This window comes from Adiantum capillus-veneris, chromosome 20 (genome assembly GCF_014529385.1).
Source record: "Adiantum capillus-veneris isolate H3 chromosome 20, ASM1452938v2, whole genome shotgun sequence".
NCBI lineage: Eukaryota > Viridiplantae > Streptophyta > Polypodiopsida > Polypodiales > Pteridaceae > Adiantum > Adiantum capillus-veneris.
This window is the reverse complement of record NC_140950.1, coordinates 31,374,035-31,390,072: the sequence shown is the minus strand read 5'-3', so window position 1 is coordinate 31,390,072 and position 16,038 is coordinate 31,374,035. Positions and strand designations below refer to the sequence as shown.

The 16,038-nt window shown below is 43.7% G+C and overlaps 1 protein-coding gene across 1 annotated transcript in view; it reads left to right on the top strand.

Moving 5' to 3' along the window:
- Positions 1–16,038, top strand: part of LOC147432319 (formamidopyrimidine-DNA glycosylase-like) — a 90,112-nt gene that overhangs the window by 60,557 nt on the left and 13,517 nt on the right. Inside the window, exons 4-5 of the mRNA XM_086492289.1 lie at positions 11,231–11,299; positions 11,811–11,936. Of these exons, the coding sequence (XP_086348415.1) occupies positions 11,231–11,299; positions 11,811–11,936 (195 nt within the window). The remainder of the gene's footprint in view (positions 1–11,230; positions 11,300–11,810; positions 11,937–16,038) is intronic.

The following is a 16,038-nucleotide window of genomic DNA, read 5'->3' as shown; positions in this document are numbered from 1 at the left end:
TCGAACACGCTTCTTCTGTTTCTTTGCCTTTTCAAATGTCGACTGATGACCCAAATAGCCCGGGAAGTCAGTGCCTTTCTTCTGCTTTTTGCCGTGCTTTTTAGCTTTGTTTTGCGCGTCAAAAAGCTGAGCAATCCGTGCATCAACCACCTCTTCTAATTCCTTCTCTGAACATTTCTTGTGAGGAGAAGGTTTCTTGAGAAATGAAATGAAATGAAATGTTATATTAACGTCTTCAAAAGGCCAAAATGACCTATGAGACCAATCAGTTACAAAATAGTGAGAGTGGGTTTTGGGGGTGGTGTTGTGGTTTTTTGCCACTACGCATGCACTTCCTGAAAAGAAGTCTCGCTCATATATTTTGCAAATTTTGGGTCCTTCGCAAAATTGAGCATCATCTTTGTTGCATCGCCGATCAATCGACGACGCTCCATCTCTCGACGCTCCGCCTGAGTAGGCCGAGGCGGGCCATACTCCTTGCCGGAATCTTCATTGTGATCCCTTGCCGCATCTCCGGATGCAGAGGGAGTTGATTGATCCTTGCGTGAAGCAATAGGTGCCGCGGAAAAAAAAATTTGGGATCAAATTTCCCGTAGAAGAGAAATTGGCTGTGCTCTGATACCACTGTAACACTCTTGGACACTCCAAGTCAAGAATCTACCACGACAACACCAAATAACCACTTCAAAACAGTTCACAGTTCACAATTGATTCAACACTAGCCCGTCGGAGTTCCGTGCCTTGAGATATTGGCCCCAAAGACTGGCGCCCCTTTCGGTATTTCTTTTTGTATTAATTTGTGTTCAGAGTACAAGAGTGCGGGCAGGCGCTCACACTCAGACTCTACATTCAGATGCTTTGAGTTGTGAGTGGCTTACCCACGTATTTAACGATACAAGGGATGCCAAAAGCAGAGCCCCAAAAGCTGAAAAAATCAAAAGCCTAAAAATAAAGTAAAGGCTCTTTCTCTCTTGCTTGTAAAGTAAAGCATAAAGGGGTTTTCTCTCTCTCAAGCTCTCTTGAGCCTCAATAAAGCAAAAGCAAAAAGAGCTTCCCTCTCTTTCTCTCTCTCAACTTGCGTAGCCAGTAAAAAGCAAACTCCACGCAAATCTGCCTTGCTTTTTGTTGCCGGAAACTGCGCCGCTTTTTTACGGGAGTGCCACGTCAGTAGTACGGCAGTGCCACGTCAGCAATTAGGGTTACGTTTTTTTTTGGCAGAATTAGGGTTCCAGATTTTTAGGGTTAGGGTTAGGACAAAATTAGGGTTTTTGGCAGAAATTAGGGTTTCTGTTTCCCTGCATTTAGGTTTAGGGGTTTAGGGCAGCCACGTCATCACTATGTGACATCTTCTCCAAGTTGTGTGTGTTTTCCTGCAACCCTAATTCCAACACTTGGTATGAGAGCAGCTTGCGTCCTCCCAGGCTTAGTCGCCAGCAGCTCCATCACACGTGTGCTCGCTTTCTCGGATTTCAGTTTTTCCGATTTCACTTTCGCAGATTTTTGATTCGGGCTCATTTTGGCCTCCGTTTCCACTACAGGCAATACTACGTAGGCTCTTTCGTCATTTTGTGCAAAAATTATGTCCATGCCGTTATCTGCATAATAGGTCCTTACGGTCTTCTACGGTTTGTGCTATATAGCACGTGTTGTTCTCGCTTTCCTTCTCCTCTTTTCGGGCAATTTTCACATCAAGTGCAACATTTCTCTGATTTCACTTTCTCCGATTTCGCTTTCTCAGACTTCTGATTCGGGCTCATTTTGGCCTCCGTTTCCACCCTGGCCTTTTCTCGCTTGGACCGCAGAGTGGGAGGAGTGAATCTATCTTGGATAGATCGTGTAACAGACTTGGACACTCCAAGTCAAGAATCAATCACAACAGCACCAAATAACCACTTCAAAACAATTCACAGATCACAATAGATTTGCATTGGCCCGGTGGATTTCCGTGTCGAGAGATATTGGCCCCAAAGACTGGCGCCGCTTTCGGTATTTCTTTATGTATGAATCAATGTCAAAGTACAAGAGAGCGGTTAGGGTTTCACTCTCAGACTCTGTGTCCAGATGCTCTACAGAGTGAGCCCTAAACCACTTATTTAAAGTTTTACAAGGGATGCCGAAAAGCAGAGCCCCAAAAGCTTCCAAATCAAAAGCTAAAAATTCTCTCTCTCTCTCTCACAAGAGAGTTTCATAAAAATAAAGCAAGTAATCTCTCTCTCTCTCTCTCTCTCTCTCTCTCTCTCCCCTTGCCAAAGCGCAGAGAAAAAGCACCAATTGCGTCCCTTGGAGGGCTGAAAAGCTTGCTTTTTCCGTACGGTGACAGGTCAGCTTGCCAACGCATTTTTCAGAAATCTGCTTTTTTGTTGCTAGGGTTAGGGTTAGGTTTAGGACAGGTTTTAGTGTTAGGGTTAGGGTTAGGGTTCTTGGCAAATTTTAGGGTTAGGGTTTGCAGAATTAGGGTTTTCAGTAGCAATCAGGGTTAGGGTTTCCTGCATGCTCTTAGGCAGACACGTCATCGCGTTGTGACATACCCCCCTCTTGAAACCATTGTAATCGCCCTCGATTACGCCTGCAAAATAGACAGAAGCCATAAACCGTCTTAGCAGACACTGACTGTTAGTACCTACGTACTAGGAACACACATCTAGCACATGTACCAATCGACAGTCACATCACACGACATCACAGGACATCACTAGACATCACAGGACATCACATGACATTCAACATCCATTCGGATCTTAGACCATGATTTATCGGCAATGTAGCTAGCAATTGCATCTAGGTCCAATCGGGACCTCATCGATGTCCGATTGACTAACCCCTATTGCAACCATGTCTATTCGAGATCAATCAGACTAAAATGTTGCAGTCATTTGGTCTATCAGTTCTTGCACTTAAAAGAAGTCGAGAACAAATCAGTATCATAATCAAGAATTCCATTTCATAAAGTCATACAATAGAATATTGTCAGCTTTCAGTATCCCTGAAGCTCAAAGAGACATCAGTGATTCTAGTATCTAAATCAAGGCATCTATTGACAAAGGAGCGGAGTGACTCCCCTCTTGTGCATCCCACTGCACCAGATCTCCGGCCAAGCTGAATTCTGGGGTCCACTTGGAGTAGACTATGCTAAACCAAAAGCATCAATGTAAAGTTTCACAATCTGAGGAGTATCTGCTAGGTCCTCCTCCTCCATCCACTTCGCATCCAATGGAGGATAGTTCTTGAACTTAATCAAGAACCGTCTTCGGACTTTACCTTCATTCTTCGTATCCTTATGTGCCAAAATCTGTTCAGATCCACTTCGGGTTGCTCATCAGGCTCCCTATCATCAAGCACATTACCCTTAAAAGGTTTCAAGAGACTCACATGAAATGCATTGTGAATCCTCCAAGTATCTGGCAGTTTCCTCCGGAAGGAGACATCATTTATCTTTTCAGTGATCTGGAAAGGTCCGTAGTATTGCATACTAAGCTTTGGAAAAAGCCTCTCCTTTCCCTTTTTCTTTCTTAGGCGTGCCTTCTCAAAACGTAAGAGCACCTAATCACCCTCCTTCAATTTCAAGTGCGACGATGGCGATCTGTTTCCTTTTTCTGTCGTTCTTGAGACTTCTGCAAAGTCTCGCGAACCTTGGTAAAAGCCGTATCCAAGTCTCGCGTATATTCATCCGCTTCAAAAATCTTATCTTTCGTGCTTAGGAAGGGAGGAACCTTCGCAGCACCTTCAACAATCTCAAATGGCGCCTTCCCGTGGTGTATCGTGTTATTGTAGGCAAATTCCACCTAAGGTAGATACTTTTCCCATTGAGTCTTCTGATATGAGATATAAGAGTTCAATAAATCTAGAATCACTGAATTTGCAATCTCGGATCGCCCATCAGTCTGCGGGTGGAACGATGAAGAGAATTGCAACCGCGTGCCAATGTTCTCCCAAATTGCCTTCCAAAACAAACTCGTAAATCTGGGGTCTCTGTCGGAGACAATCGTCTTAGGCATGCCATGTAATCTGAAGATCTGGGCCACAAACAGTCTCGCTAAGTTATCCGGCTTGACTGTTTTCTTCACTGGAATGAAATGAGCGTGTTTGCTAAATCTGTTAATAACAGTCCAGATACCATCGTGACCACTCTGTGTTCTTGGGAGATCAAAAATGAAATCCATTGCAATACTTTCCCAGGGGTGGGTGGGTATGGGTAAAGGCTGTAACAATCCCTGTGCCTTATGCTTGTCAAACTTGACCTTCTGGCATACTAAGCAACTGCGCACAAACTCTTCCACATCCTTTTTGAGTCTCGGCCAAAAGAAGTATCTCTCTGCCCCTTTCATGGTGGTAGCAATGCCGCGGTGACCCGTAAAGGTGGACACTGGCATTCCGTCATAACCTTTTCCCTCAACGGCCGTGTAACGCATAACATGGTTCTTCTCATCAAGTAGCCTTTCCGAATGGATTATCCTGCTACTGTCTCCCCATCCCATATTCGTGTGAAAATATCTGCAAAATCTGTATCTGTGGCAAACTGGTCGACCATATCCTCGAAGCTGCTATGATGTATCACGAAATAGCCAGAACCAACGGTTTTTTAGACAAAGCATCTGCCACCATATTCTTCTGTCCCTGAACGTGGACAATCTGGAAGTGAAACTGTGACAAGATGTTCGCCCACCGCATCTGCTTTTCCCATAGCTGCTTCTGTGACAAGAAGTAACGCAAAGTCTGATGGTCTGTAAAGATAGTAAAATCCGCTCCGAGTAGCTAATGCCGCCACTGAGTAAGAGCTTGGATAACCGCCAAAAGCTCTTTCTCATAAATCTGTGCTGTCATCTCCAGCCTTGAGAACAATCGGCTCTCATAAGCAATTACATGGCCTTCTTGCATTAAGACCGCACCCAGACTACGACCACAAGCATCGCAATATACTTCAAATGACTTCTGCAAGTCCGGCAAAGTCAAAACTGGTCCTGTAGTCAATTTCTCTTTCAATGTCTGAAAGGGAGTCACTCCTGCTGCTAAGACAATATGTCCCAAAAAGTGTATCTCTGGTAGGAAAAATTTACTTTTCTTTGCATTAATCACTAACTTGTGATCTCGTAATGCCTGAAAGACCTGAAGCAGATGATCTCTTTGTTTTGCCTCATTCTTGGAGAAAACAATGATGTCGTCAAAGAAAGTGCCAACAAATAGCCTGTACTCTTGAAAAATCTTTTCCATCATCCGGTTAAATGTCGCAGGAGCATTGGTTAAGCCAAAAGGCATCACTAAAAACTCAAATAACCCAAAAGTCATTCGAAAAGCTGTCTTATAGACGTCTCCCGCCGCGTTCGTGATCTAATGATATCCACTCTTCAGGTCAATCCTGCTAAAGCACGAGGATCTCTGTAACCTGTCGAGTATATCATCGATCCTAGGAATTGGAAATCTGTTCTTGATGGTGATTTTGTTGAGAGCTCTATAATCGATGCACATTCTCCAAGATCCATCTTTCCAACAACACTAGAGAGCAATATGGTGAAGTACTAGGTTGGACAAGACGCTTTTCCAAGCGGTCTTTCACTTGGTTCATAATCTCTTCATTCTGTGCTCGGCTCACACGGTAAAGTGGCCGGTTCGGTGGTGTGCTTCCAGGTATCAGATCAATGGTATGATCTTCAGGACGAGCAGGTGGTAACTCGCCTGGTAGGCTTTCTGAGAAGCAATCGGCGTGAGAGTGGAGAAAATCTTGGCGTTCTTTATCAAGTTTAGACATATTTGTCCTATCCTTATCGTTCAATTCTTTCATAAAGATGGAGTAAACAAACAGACTGGATTTCATTAAATTTGAAATGGCCGAAGCCGATACAATAGGGACAGACTCGCCCTTTAGTTTAATATCAAGTACAATGGTTCTGTCCTTCTCTATAGTCAAAGTCGCTTTCCTAGCTCGATAATCGACCACGGCGTTGTTCTTGGGGTACCAAGGAATCCCTAAGAGAACATGACAACCCGTCAAAGGCATTATGAAGAAGTCCTCATGCCCCAAATACCCCTGACAATGCAACCTAAGTTTGCAATGACAGGTGTAATGGCTACGTCCCTGCCGGGTGCCGCTAGAACTGCCTCCGCAAGTGGTACCATCCGATCAGGAGTGATCTCGAGCCGCGTTGCCAATTCCGGTGAAATGAAGTTGGCCTTGGCTGCTCCATCAAAGAAGATCAGGGCCTCTTTATGTTTCACTTTGCCCCAAGCTCGGCAAAGTTTTGTACTCTCGTCCACGGTGTTGGGATCGGTACCCACACAATCTGGAACCAGTCCTTTTTTCATCTTGCCTTTTCGTCCACGTTCCTCATCTGCTTTCGAACTCTCAGGCCTGTCGTCGTCCTTATCATTCTGTTCTTTCTGTGCCCTTTTAGGGCACTTCGCGGAGATATGTCCATGTTCCCCGCATCCAAAGCACTTCCCCTCCTTGATGAATCAAGCTCGCTCCGAAGGAGTAATCTTGGGTCATGCATCCTTTTTCTCTGGGTTGTTTTTTTCCTACTTTCATTCTCGGAACTCTGTTCGGCTCGTTGTGTCATGGCCTCATCTGTGGGGTAGGTGAGATTGCCAGAGTGAATGGCAAAGCCCCGCTAGACATGACTGATCAACGCTTGAATAGAAGCTGACTTCTGTTCCAAGCAGCGATCTCGGATTTCTGTAGGTAGACCCAAGGTGAACCGCTCAATCTGTTCTCTGAACGAGATCTTCTTGAATGAAGAAGCGGGTAGAAAAGAGCTCGAGAATCTCTCACAGTAAGCATTTATTGTATCTTTCTTGGTCATCCGAAGATGGTTCCAAGTAGCTCGTATATCGCGTTCATACTCTTGCGTCAACCAAGAAGAAATAAAAAGCTTCTTAAATTTCAGCCATTTAACTGGCGTAGTCTTGTTTAAAAGAAGCGTGGACCACCAAGTGTGAGCATGCCCTTTAAAGTAAGAGGCAACTCTCCGAATCTTGGAGTGCTCTGAGTAGCGTCCTCCCGCGAAAGCGATGTCAAACTGCTGTATAAAAAGACAAAGCCTTCGAAGCATTGAGTATTCTGAAAAAGTGTCAAATTTGATCAAGTGTCCACCTTCCCTAATCTCTCGGACTTTCTTGCTTTTTTATCTTCCAGAAAGTCATACTGGTTGGCTTTATAAAAATTCTTCTTGTTCGCATAAAAGTTTCCGTCATCGGAGTCTGAACTGTCTGTAGACGAGTCCTCAGTAGAATTGTCAGTCACTGGGTGAGATTTAGGCGTCTTTGCCTTTTCTTTGCCCTTTCTGAAGCGTTGTTTCTTGCTTCGCTTTTTGCTTTTTCTGTCTTCTTCGCTCGAATCTGAAGAACTAGAAGAACTGTCAGAAGCAGAAGATGAAGAAGAACTGGGTACTCCTTCAAAGTGAACACGCGTCTTCTGTTTCTTTGCTTTGTCAAATGTCGACTGACGGCCCAAATAACCCGGGAAGTGAGTGCCTTTCTTTTGCGTTTTGCCGTGCTTTTTGGCTTTCTTTTGCGCGTCAAAAAGCTGAGCAATCCGTGCATCAACCACCTCTTCTAATTCCTTCTCTTAATATTTCTTGTGAATAGAAGGTTTCTTGAGAGCGGGTTTCGGGGGTGGTGGTGTGGTTTCTGCCACTGCTCGTGCACTTCCTAAAAAGAAGTCTCGCTCATATATTTTGCAAATTTTGGGTCCTTCGCAAAATTGAGCATCATCTTTGTTGCATCGCCGATCAATTGACGACGCTATATCTCTCGTCGCTCTGCCTGAGTAGGTCGAGGCGGGCCATACTCTCTGTCGGAATCTTCGTTGTGATCCTTGCCTGCATCTCCAGATGCAGAGGGAGTTGACTGATTCTTGCGTGAAGCCATAGGTGCCGCGGAAAAATTTTTTGGGGATCGGATTTCCCGTAGAAGAGAAATCGGCCGTGCTCTGATACCACTGTAACAGACTTGGATACTCCAAGTCAAGAATCAATCACAACAATACCAAATAACCACTTCAAAACAATTCACACATCACAATAGATTTGCACTGGCCCGGCGGAGTTCCGTGCCTAGAGATATTGGCCCCAAAGACCGGCGCCCCATTCGGTATTTCTTTATGTATTAATCAATGTCAAAGTACAAGAGAGCGGTTAGGGTTTCACTCTCAGACTCTACGTCCAGATGCTCTGTAGGGTGAGCCCTAAACCACTTATTTAAAGTTTTACAAGGGATGCCGAAAAGCAGAGCCCCAAAAGCTTCCAAATCAAAAGCTAAAAATTCTCTCTCTCTCTCTCTCTCTCTCTCTCTCTCTCTCTCTCTCTCTCTCTCTCTCACAAGAGAGTTTCATAAAAATAAAGCAAGTAATCTCTCTCTCTCTCTCTCTCTCTCTCTCTCTCTCTCTCTCTCTCTCTCTCCTTGCCAAAGCGTAGAGAAAAAGCACCAATTGCGTCGCTTGGAGGGTTGAAAAGCTTGCTTTTTCCATACAGTGACAAGTTAGCATGCCAATGCATTTTCCGGAAATCTGCTTTTCTGCTGCTAGGGTTAGGACAGGTTTTAGGGTTAGGGTTAGGGTTTTGGTTTTTGGCAGATTTTAGTGTTTGCAAGTTTTAGGGTTAGGTTTGCATTATTAGAGTTTTCAGCAGCAATCAAGGTTAGGTTTTCCCGCATGCTCTCGGGCAGACACGTCATCACTTTGTGACAACCTCTCTTGAATCTGTCCCTCATGGGAATTCAGTTACTTGTGTCAACAATGTCTCTTATCTGGTTCAGGGAGTTGGAAAGATTGTGCATACTTCTGCAAATGGTAGTTCTTTCACACTTATTGATGCACTTTATGTACCTGGGATCAAGAAGAATCTTTTGTCTGTATTTGCACTTGCTAAATTTGGTCTTGTAGTTAAGTTTGTGGATGATAGATGTACAATACATGTTCTCAGGTTCGGTGATGAAATTGTTGCATCTGGCATTTTATGTCGTGGGCTGTATAAGCTCACTTTGTACGACAAGTGTGGCCAGAATTTTGCAAATGCACTTGTAGATTCTAAGGCTATTTCAGATGCAAAACTTTGGCATGCACGTTTTGGACATCTGAATTTTGCCAATTTGCTCCATTTGCATGCATTTGCAGAAATCTGATATGGTTGCTTCTTTGCCGCCTCTTGAAGCACTTGTCAAACATGTTTGTGAAGGCTGTATTTGGGTAAGATGCAACGTTCTAAGTTCCTAAAGGATGGTTCAGTTAGGGCCACATGCAGGTTGCAACTTGTGCATAGTGATGTTTGTGGGCCCATGCAAACTTCGTCTTTGGGTAATTACCTACTTCGTGACTTTTATTGATGATTACTCCAGGCATGCATGGGTGTATCCGCTTAAGGCAAAAGTCCGAAGTATTTATGTGCTTCAAACAAGTTCTGGCTATGGCTGAAAATGTCTCGAACTGTACTATGGGCAGCCCCCGTTCCGATTGAGGGGGGGAGTATATGTCTCATAAATTTAATGCATTTCTGGCTAGTCGTGGGATAAAACACCAATGTACAGTGCCTTATACGCCTCGGCAAAATGGTGTTGTTGAGAGGAAAAACAGGTCACTTACGGAAATGGCACCCGATGTACGGACAAAAGTCAAGCTTTGCCACATTCGTTCATGTGTGCCACTTATGTACTTAATAGGTGTCCTACGAAGTTTTGCAGTCTATTACTCCATATGAAGCATGGCATGATAGAAAGCCTTCTATTGAGCACATGCGTGTTTTTGGTTGTTTGGCATATGCTTTGGTATCACAAACACAGCGCAGAAAATTGGATGATACGGCTGTCAAATGTATTTTTGTTGGTTATAGTGCTGAAAGCAAAGGTTACAGGTTGTATCTTCCGCTAACAAAGCGTATCTTGGTCTCACGGTGTTTGTGGAAGATTCTGTTGAGCCCTGTTGTCATATACTGGAAGCTCACATGACATTTATGACACTTTAGTCTTTGTTGCCTCTTTTCAGTGGTGGAAGTTCAAATACAAATTCCAATGAGGCAAATATACAGCCTATGGCGGTTTTTGAAAATGTTACAGATCAGCCTATTATTGATTTTGTGGATTGATCATGCCCTCAGGGCATGGCACTTCCCTTTACTCTATGTGCCAACTCTTGTTCACCGCATCATTCCAGGGGGGATTTGTTACCATATACATGTGGTAGTGATGTGTGTGAACACACTTAGGACCGTTGGGGCATTTTTTCCCTCAGTAGGAGGTTTTTCCCCCCGTGCATTGTATATACGTCCATCATTCTAGGGCTATCTATTTTTCCATTGCACACTAAGTAAAACACTCTCTGTTGTGTGCCTTGAGCTTCCTTCTTCTTCTCCAAGCTGTGTCTTCCTACAACCCTGATTCCAACATAGTGTTGAATGCTATCACACACGAATAGGCATTTGGTGGGTCACAGTCCGAACTGTGGCCCAAAGAGGACTTTTCTTTTGGGTGAGTACCATACAGTTCATAAATTCCAAGGGGTTACTTAATCTCAATTAGAGGCTATCAAAACCAACGTTGTATCTTAAAAGACTAGTGTCACATAGTGTAGACATACTTAGTTGGCCCACGCAAACAGGTTTGCCTAGATTGAATTCATAGAAAAGAGGGGAAGCTCATTGAGAGGGCAAAACTGTAGCTTGTAAGTTGTGAGTTGTCAGTTTTAACAAAACACCAGAACACATCATGTTCAAGGGTTGCAGGGATAACCAAGACAGAAAACGGTATTGTTTATTATGGTTTGCTGTAGTCTATTGAAAGGACTAAATGTGTAAATATCTACGTAAAATGTATAAGTGACTAGTTGGAGCAACAAGTGTCATTGAGAAGTAATGTGCTTGGCAGCGTCACTGTCAAAGTATTGACAGCTTGGTGTGTAAGTGCACAAGCTTTTCATTCAATTTCTGAAAATTAAAAAGATACTTGCAGGCAGATCCTGCTTGTGTAATAATAGTACTGAAAAAGCAAGAAAAATGTCTAGGTCAAAGCGGATCAAGCAATGTGAGCATATAATTATGGTAAGAGTAGGGGTTTGTATCAAGGCCGGGAACTGTTCAGCTTTGTCATCATCTCTGATGGACAAAAAATTCTCTGGTTTAGGACCAACTCATGTAAAAAGTTTGTCCGGCAACCGGCCGCCTGTTTGCAAATCTTTTAATATACTGTTATGAGTCTGAAGGTTGCCCTGATCTGCCTCTTCAATTTAATACATGGACCATTGTTTTTGCAGCTGGATGATGGGTTAGAGGTTTCTTTTACAGACAAGAGGCGCCTTGCTCGAGTCAGGCTATTAGACGATGTAAGTAACCTTTTTTTGGTAGGGTGTGTTTTGTGGCTAAATGCTAAAGCAGCAAGAAATCTTTTTGTTGTGCATGGAGATGATTTGAAATACAATTGTGGAGTGCAATAGCCAAGTCCTGCACTAATGTACTTGTTTGTGTGTGGGACCTAGTTCTACACCCACTATTTGGGCATTGACGACGCTAATAGGGATGTCGTAGTACTATGCATGATGGAGCTGATTGCTATATTGCCTTGTGAATGACTACCATGAGTCTATACCTTGCACTTTCCTTTACATGTGAATAACTGCTTATCCTGGATTCATCCAGGTATAAATATATATTCTTCTTCTGGATATCACCTTTTTTTAAACTTTGAAACATTTCTGTACTTCTACGATATTTGCAGCTGCTATATTGTTTCTTCGTCATGTACATTTCTGCTTTGAGAGATTTTCTTTGTTTATGTCGAATATTCTGTTTGAACTTTTGCAAAATTTTAGATTCATGTCAAACATTTGTATGCAGCCAATTGCAGCACCGCCAATTTCTGAGCTTGGACCTGATGCGTTTCTTGAGCTTCCATTAGAGACTACTTTCATGAGAAGCATTCTAAAGAAAAGATGCCCAATTAAGGCTCTTATAATGGACCAGGTATGGTCCCTCTTTTATCATTAAAGTTGTTTGTAAGCATATTTCATGATGAAGTTTGGCATGGTGCCAGCTGCAAAAGCCTTAAAGCAGATGCCATAGTGTCCCATGGTAGGTGGCATGGGTTGTAATCTTAGTTTGGTTATGGTCTTGGTTTGGCATGTGCTTCAAGGGTGGTGGTTCAATTGGTTACTTGGAGAAGGCCGAATCATGTAGGAAATACACAGTTTAGATTTGGGAAAATTGCCAAAATACCCTCGAAATTTGTGGAAATCCCAAAATACCCCTCATATTACAAAAATTCCCCAAATACTCTTCTGCCAATTTTGGATGGATCACTCCAATCTTTGCATAGATTATGAACTAATTCCTCTTGAGAGTCTACAATACCATCTAAATCCAAGTGTCATCATCTTATATTGAGGGGGACCCAATTCTCCTATAAATAGTTGCAAGAAAAAAAAGCCAGATTTGTGACAAGGGTAGTTTGGGAATTTTGGAAAAAATATGAGAGGTATTTTGTGAGTTTTCGAAGTTCGAGTTGTATTTTCCACAGCTTTCAGGGGTACTTTGGTGATTTTCCCTTAAATTTTTTAGGGACATTGGAATGGCAGTGTGCTTTATCATAAAACTTTGGTGAAATCGTCTAGCTCACAGTTGGAAATCCTGCCCGCTCATTCTTAAAAGATTTTAGAGCAAAAGACAGTAAAAAAATTTTATGTTAGTAAATTTTTGCAGTTGGTCTGAGGTTGATAGATCTGGTGTGACTCCAGAAATAGTTTACTGGATGAACGAGTTTTGGAAAATAATACAGGATGGCAAAAATCCAGACTAATGATAAAGGTGAAGCATACATTAGTCTATTGATGGAAAATTGGCTATCGAATAGTGAGATTGGGGAAAGGCATTGCGCCAATGAACACACACACAAATGGTGCTCACAACCGAATTAAATCTAAGCTACCAAATAAAGGGAGAGATCTACCTATGCCGATGCTCAATCTTGAGCTACAATCACACATTTCCTATGACATAGCATGCACACACACTCTTCAAGCAAACATAGAATGCACAGATAGTGAAACTTGCCTTTGATGCACCACAGGCGTACTACTGCCGAATAATACTTTGCACAAAACATCTTCAAAACGCTTAAGAGAGAAAAATGAACTGTTATATTAACATCTTCAAAACGCCAAAATGACCTAGGAGACCAAAAGGTTACACCCATGTGTGACTCTAGTGCAATGTCTGTGGAACATAAAAATAAATGAGGGTACCTAGAGTGGGTAGGTATGTTAGCCTACCTAACATCCTCATCGTCATCATCATCAACAGCATCGCATAATACACATCTGAAAACATACGGGAAGGGGTACAATCACATGAGGGCTAATGAGGTGTACAATGGAGAAAGTATACAATGCTAATCATCCCATGAACTCTCTCATGGGTCTCTACATCATCTGAAAACATACGGGGAGGGTACAATCGCATGAGGGCTAATGAGGTGTACAATGGAGAAAGTATACAATGCTGATCATCCCATGAACTCTCTCATGGGTCTCTACAGTATGGCCTCAATGTCCTCCATATTCAACTCTCTATGGGGGGGGGGGGGGGGGGGGGGGGGGGGTGCTTTATGCCCGTCAACGATGCTCTGTAGCGTCCGATGTAAACCTCATCTACGATGTGAAGATCCTGGCATCCTCGGGCATCGTGAGTGGCCAAGCTGGATGGCACCGAGATCATAGATACCAAGGGCCTCTCCATACTTCTCCACTCATCCTGACCCATAGAGGGTCCCCAAACCTGAACCCCTTAGAACATAGCTGAAGCTACCAAGGTATCAAAGAGCCATAGCTTTTTTTGGGGTTCGTGGAATTGAACCTGCAAACACATCCTCCCCAATCCTCCCAAGGCCGCATACGCCCTTGTCAGTCTAGTCTCTGTTGCTCTCTTCATCTGTTGCTCTCTTCAAAAAAAACTTTGGCCCAGTGAAGACTACCCCAAGATAACTGTATGCATTTGTGTACAGTCTCCTGACCATAAGTGAATGTAGGTGCTGATATCTTGATCCACTGCTTTGTGGTGTTAAACACCATAACCTTGGTTTTACCAAGGTTTACACACAATCCACTATCCTCCACAAAGCTATGTAATGCATCCAAGTGTTGTTGCATATCTTCCGGTGAGTCAGAGATCAACACAATATCATCAGCATATAACAATAATGGATTCCATGTCCCTGCCAGCTGGGCACCTCTGTCAATGTAATCAAAAACCTCATATATATTCATACCAAATAGAGTAGGAGACAATGGACAGCCTTGTTTCACTCCAATGGTGAAGTGAACTATATTAGATATGCCCTCTAGAGTGCGTACATGGCCCACCACTGATCTGTATAGAGCCATGATCGCCCAAATCAACTCAGTGGGCACTCCCATCTCCTGTAGTCTGCGCATCAATCTGGCTCTGGGCACCATGTCAAATGCTTTGCGAAATTCCACAAAGCTACAATAAATCCGTCTCCCATGTGCCCTACCCTCCTCAATGATGGCTCTGAGTGGCAGAATATGGCCAAGAGTGGAGAAGCCTCTCCTAAAACCGGCTTGTCCCGCTGCTCGTATGTCCTCACTCTCTGCCCATCTGCTCAATTGCTGCTCAAGGGTAGATGTATACAACCGTGCCAATGTGTGTCCAATCATAATAGTACGGTAGTTTCTAGGATTTGTAGGATCACCTGCCTTGAAGATAGGCACAATAGTAGACAATCTCCAAGTCTCAGGTAGACCCTCTCACATGACACGATTGGAGAGAACTGTAAGAACCTCTGCTAGCATATCTCTAGCATGTATAGAGTGCTCTGCCACTAGACCATCATGATCATATGCCCCCCTAGTCCTCATCCTGTCAATGGCCGTCTTTACCATCTCAGTGGTAAAGAAGGTACTCGTAGATGGGCATGGCTCAAGAGGATCTGGAAGGGGTGTCTGTCTAGGGACTGTATATAAGGATGCAAACTGACCCCACACATCAGGAGAAGTAATCACTGGGGGAGGGGAGTGCTCATGAAAGAAACGCCATGCCTCTGCTGAGTCTCTACTCAAGAACAACTGGTCTAAGTCTTGTTCCATTTGAGCTAGGAATGCTCGCTGCCTGAAGGCTATCTGAGATTGTCCTGTCAATGGCCGTCTTTACCATCTCAGTGGTAAAGAAGGTACTCGTAGATGGGCATGGCTCAAGAGGATCTGGAAGGGGTGTCTGTCCAGGGACTGTATATAAGGATGCAAACTGACCCCACACATCAGGAGAAGTAATCACTGGGGGAGGGGAGTGCTCATGAAAGAAACGCCATGCCTCTTCTGAGTCTCTACTCAAGAACAACTGGTCTAAGTCTTGTTCCATTTGAGCTAGGAATGCTCGCTGCCTGAAGGCTATCTGAGATTGTCTGTGATTGATGACCCCTAGGAAAAGATCTCTCTGAAGTGGTGCTCTCGTCTCTCTACACTCCTTGTCATACCAACCGTTCTGAGGCATGGTCCCAGAACAACGTCGTTGATTAGGCTGAGTGTGTGGGTATGCCCTCTACTGTTGCATCATGCAATGTCTCAGTCAGTAAAGTGGCGATCTCCTCCACTGAGAGTCTTGGCATGGTTGCTGTACATAGACGACTATAGATCTCCTCTGTATAAACACAATCAGTCTCTAGTGTAAATGTATAGCGGGTATGTGTCTTCCCTCCTGACACCTGGGCTGTACTAAACTGAAAGGAGATGGATAGTGTCAATAGAGCATGATCCACTACTACACCTGCTGGTCTTGGTCCTACTGTGAAATCGTGAATGCAGCGAATGAAGCTCGGATGTGCCATGACATAATTCACTGTGCTGGCCCCATGCTTGTGTGGAAAGCATGTGAAACTAGCCGCTCTAGGAAAACATTGCGGGCCATTAAGTATCGCCAGACCATGTGTAGTTGCCATCTTTGTGAGATATCTCCCATACTCTGTCTGCTCTCTATCTTGTGAATGTCTATCAAGCCCCAAATCTCCTACATCCAGTTCTCTAAGCATCTCCTTTGAAGTGTCATAGAAGATTGT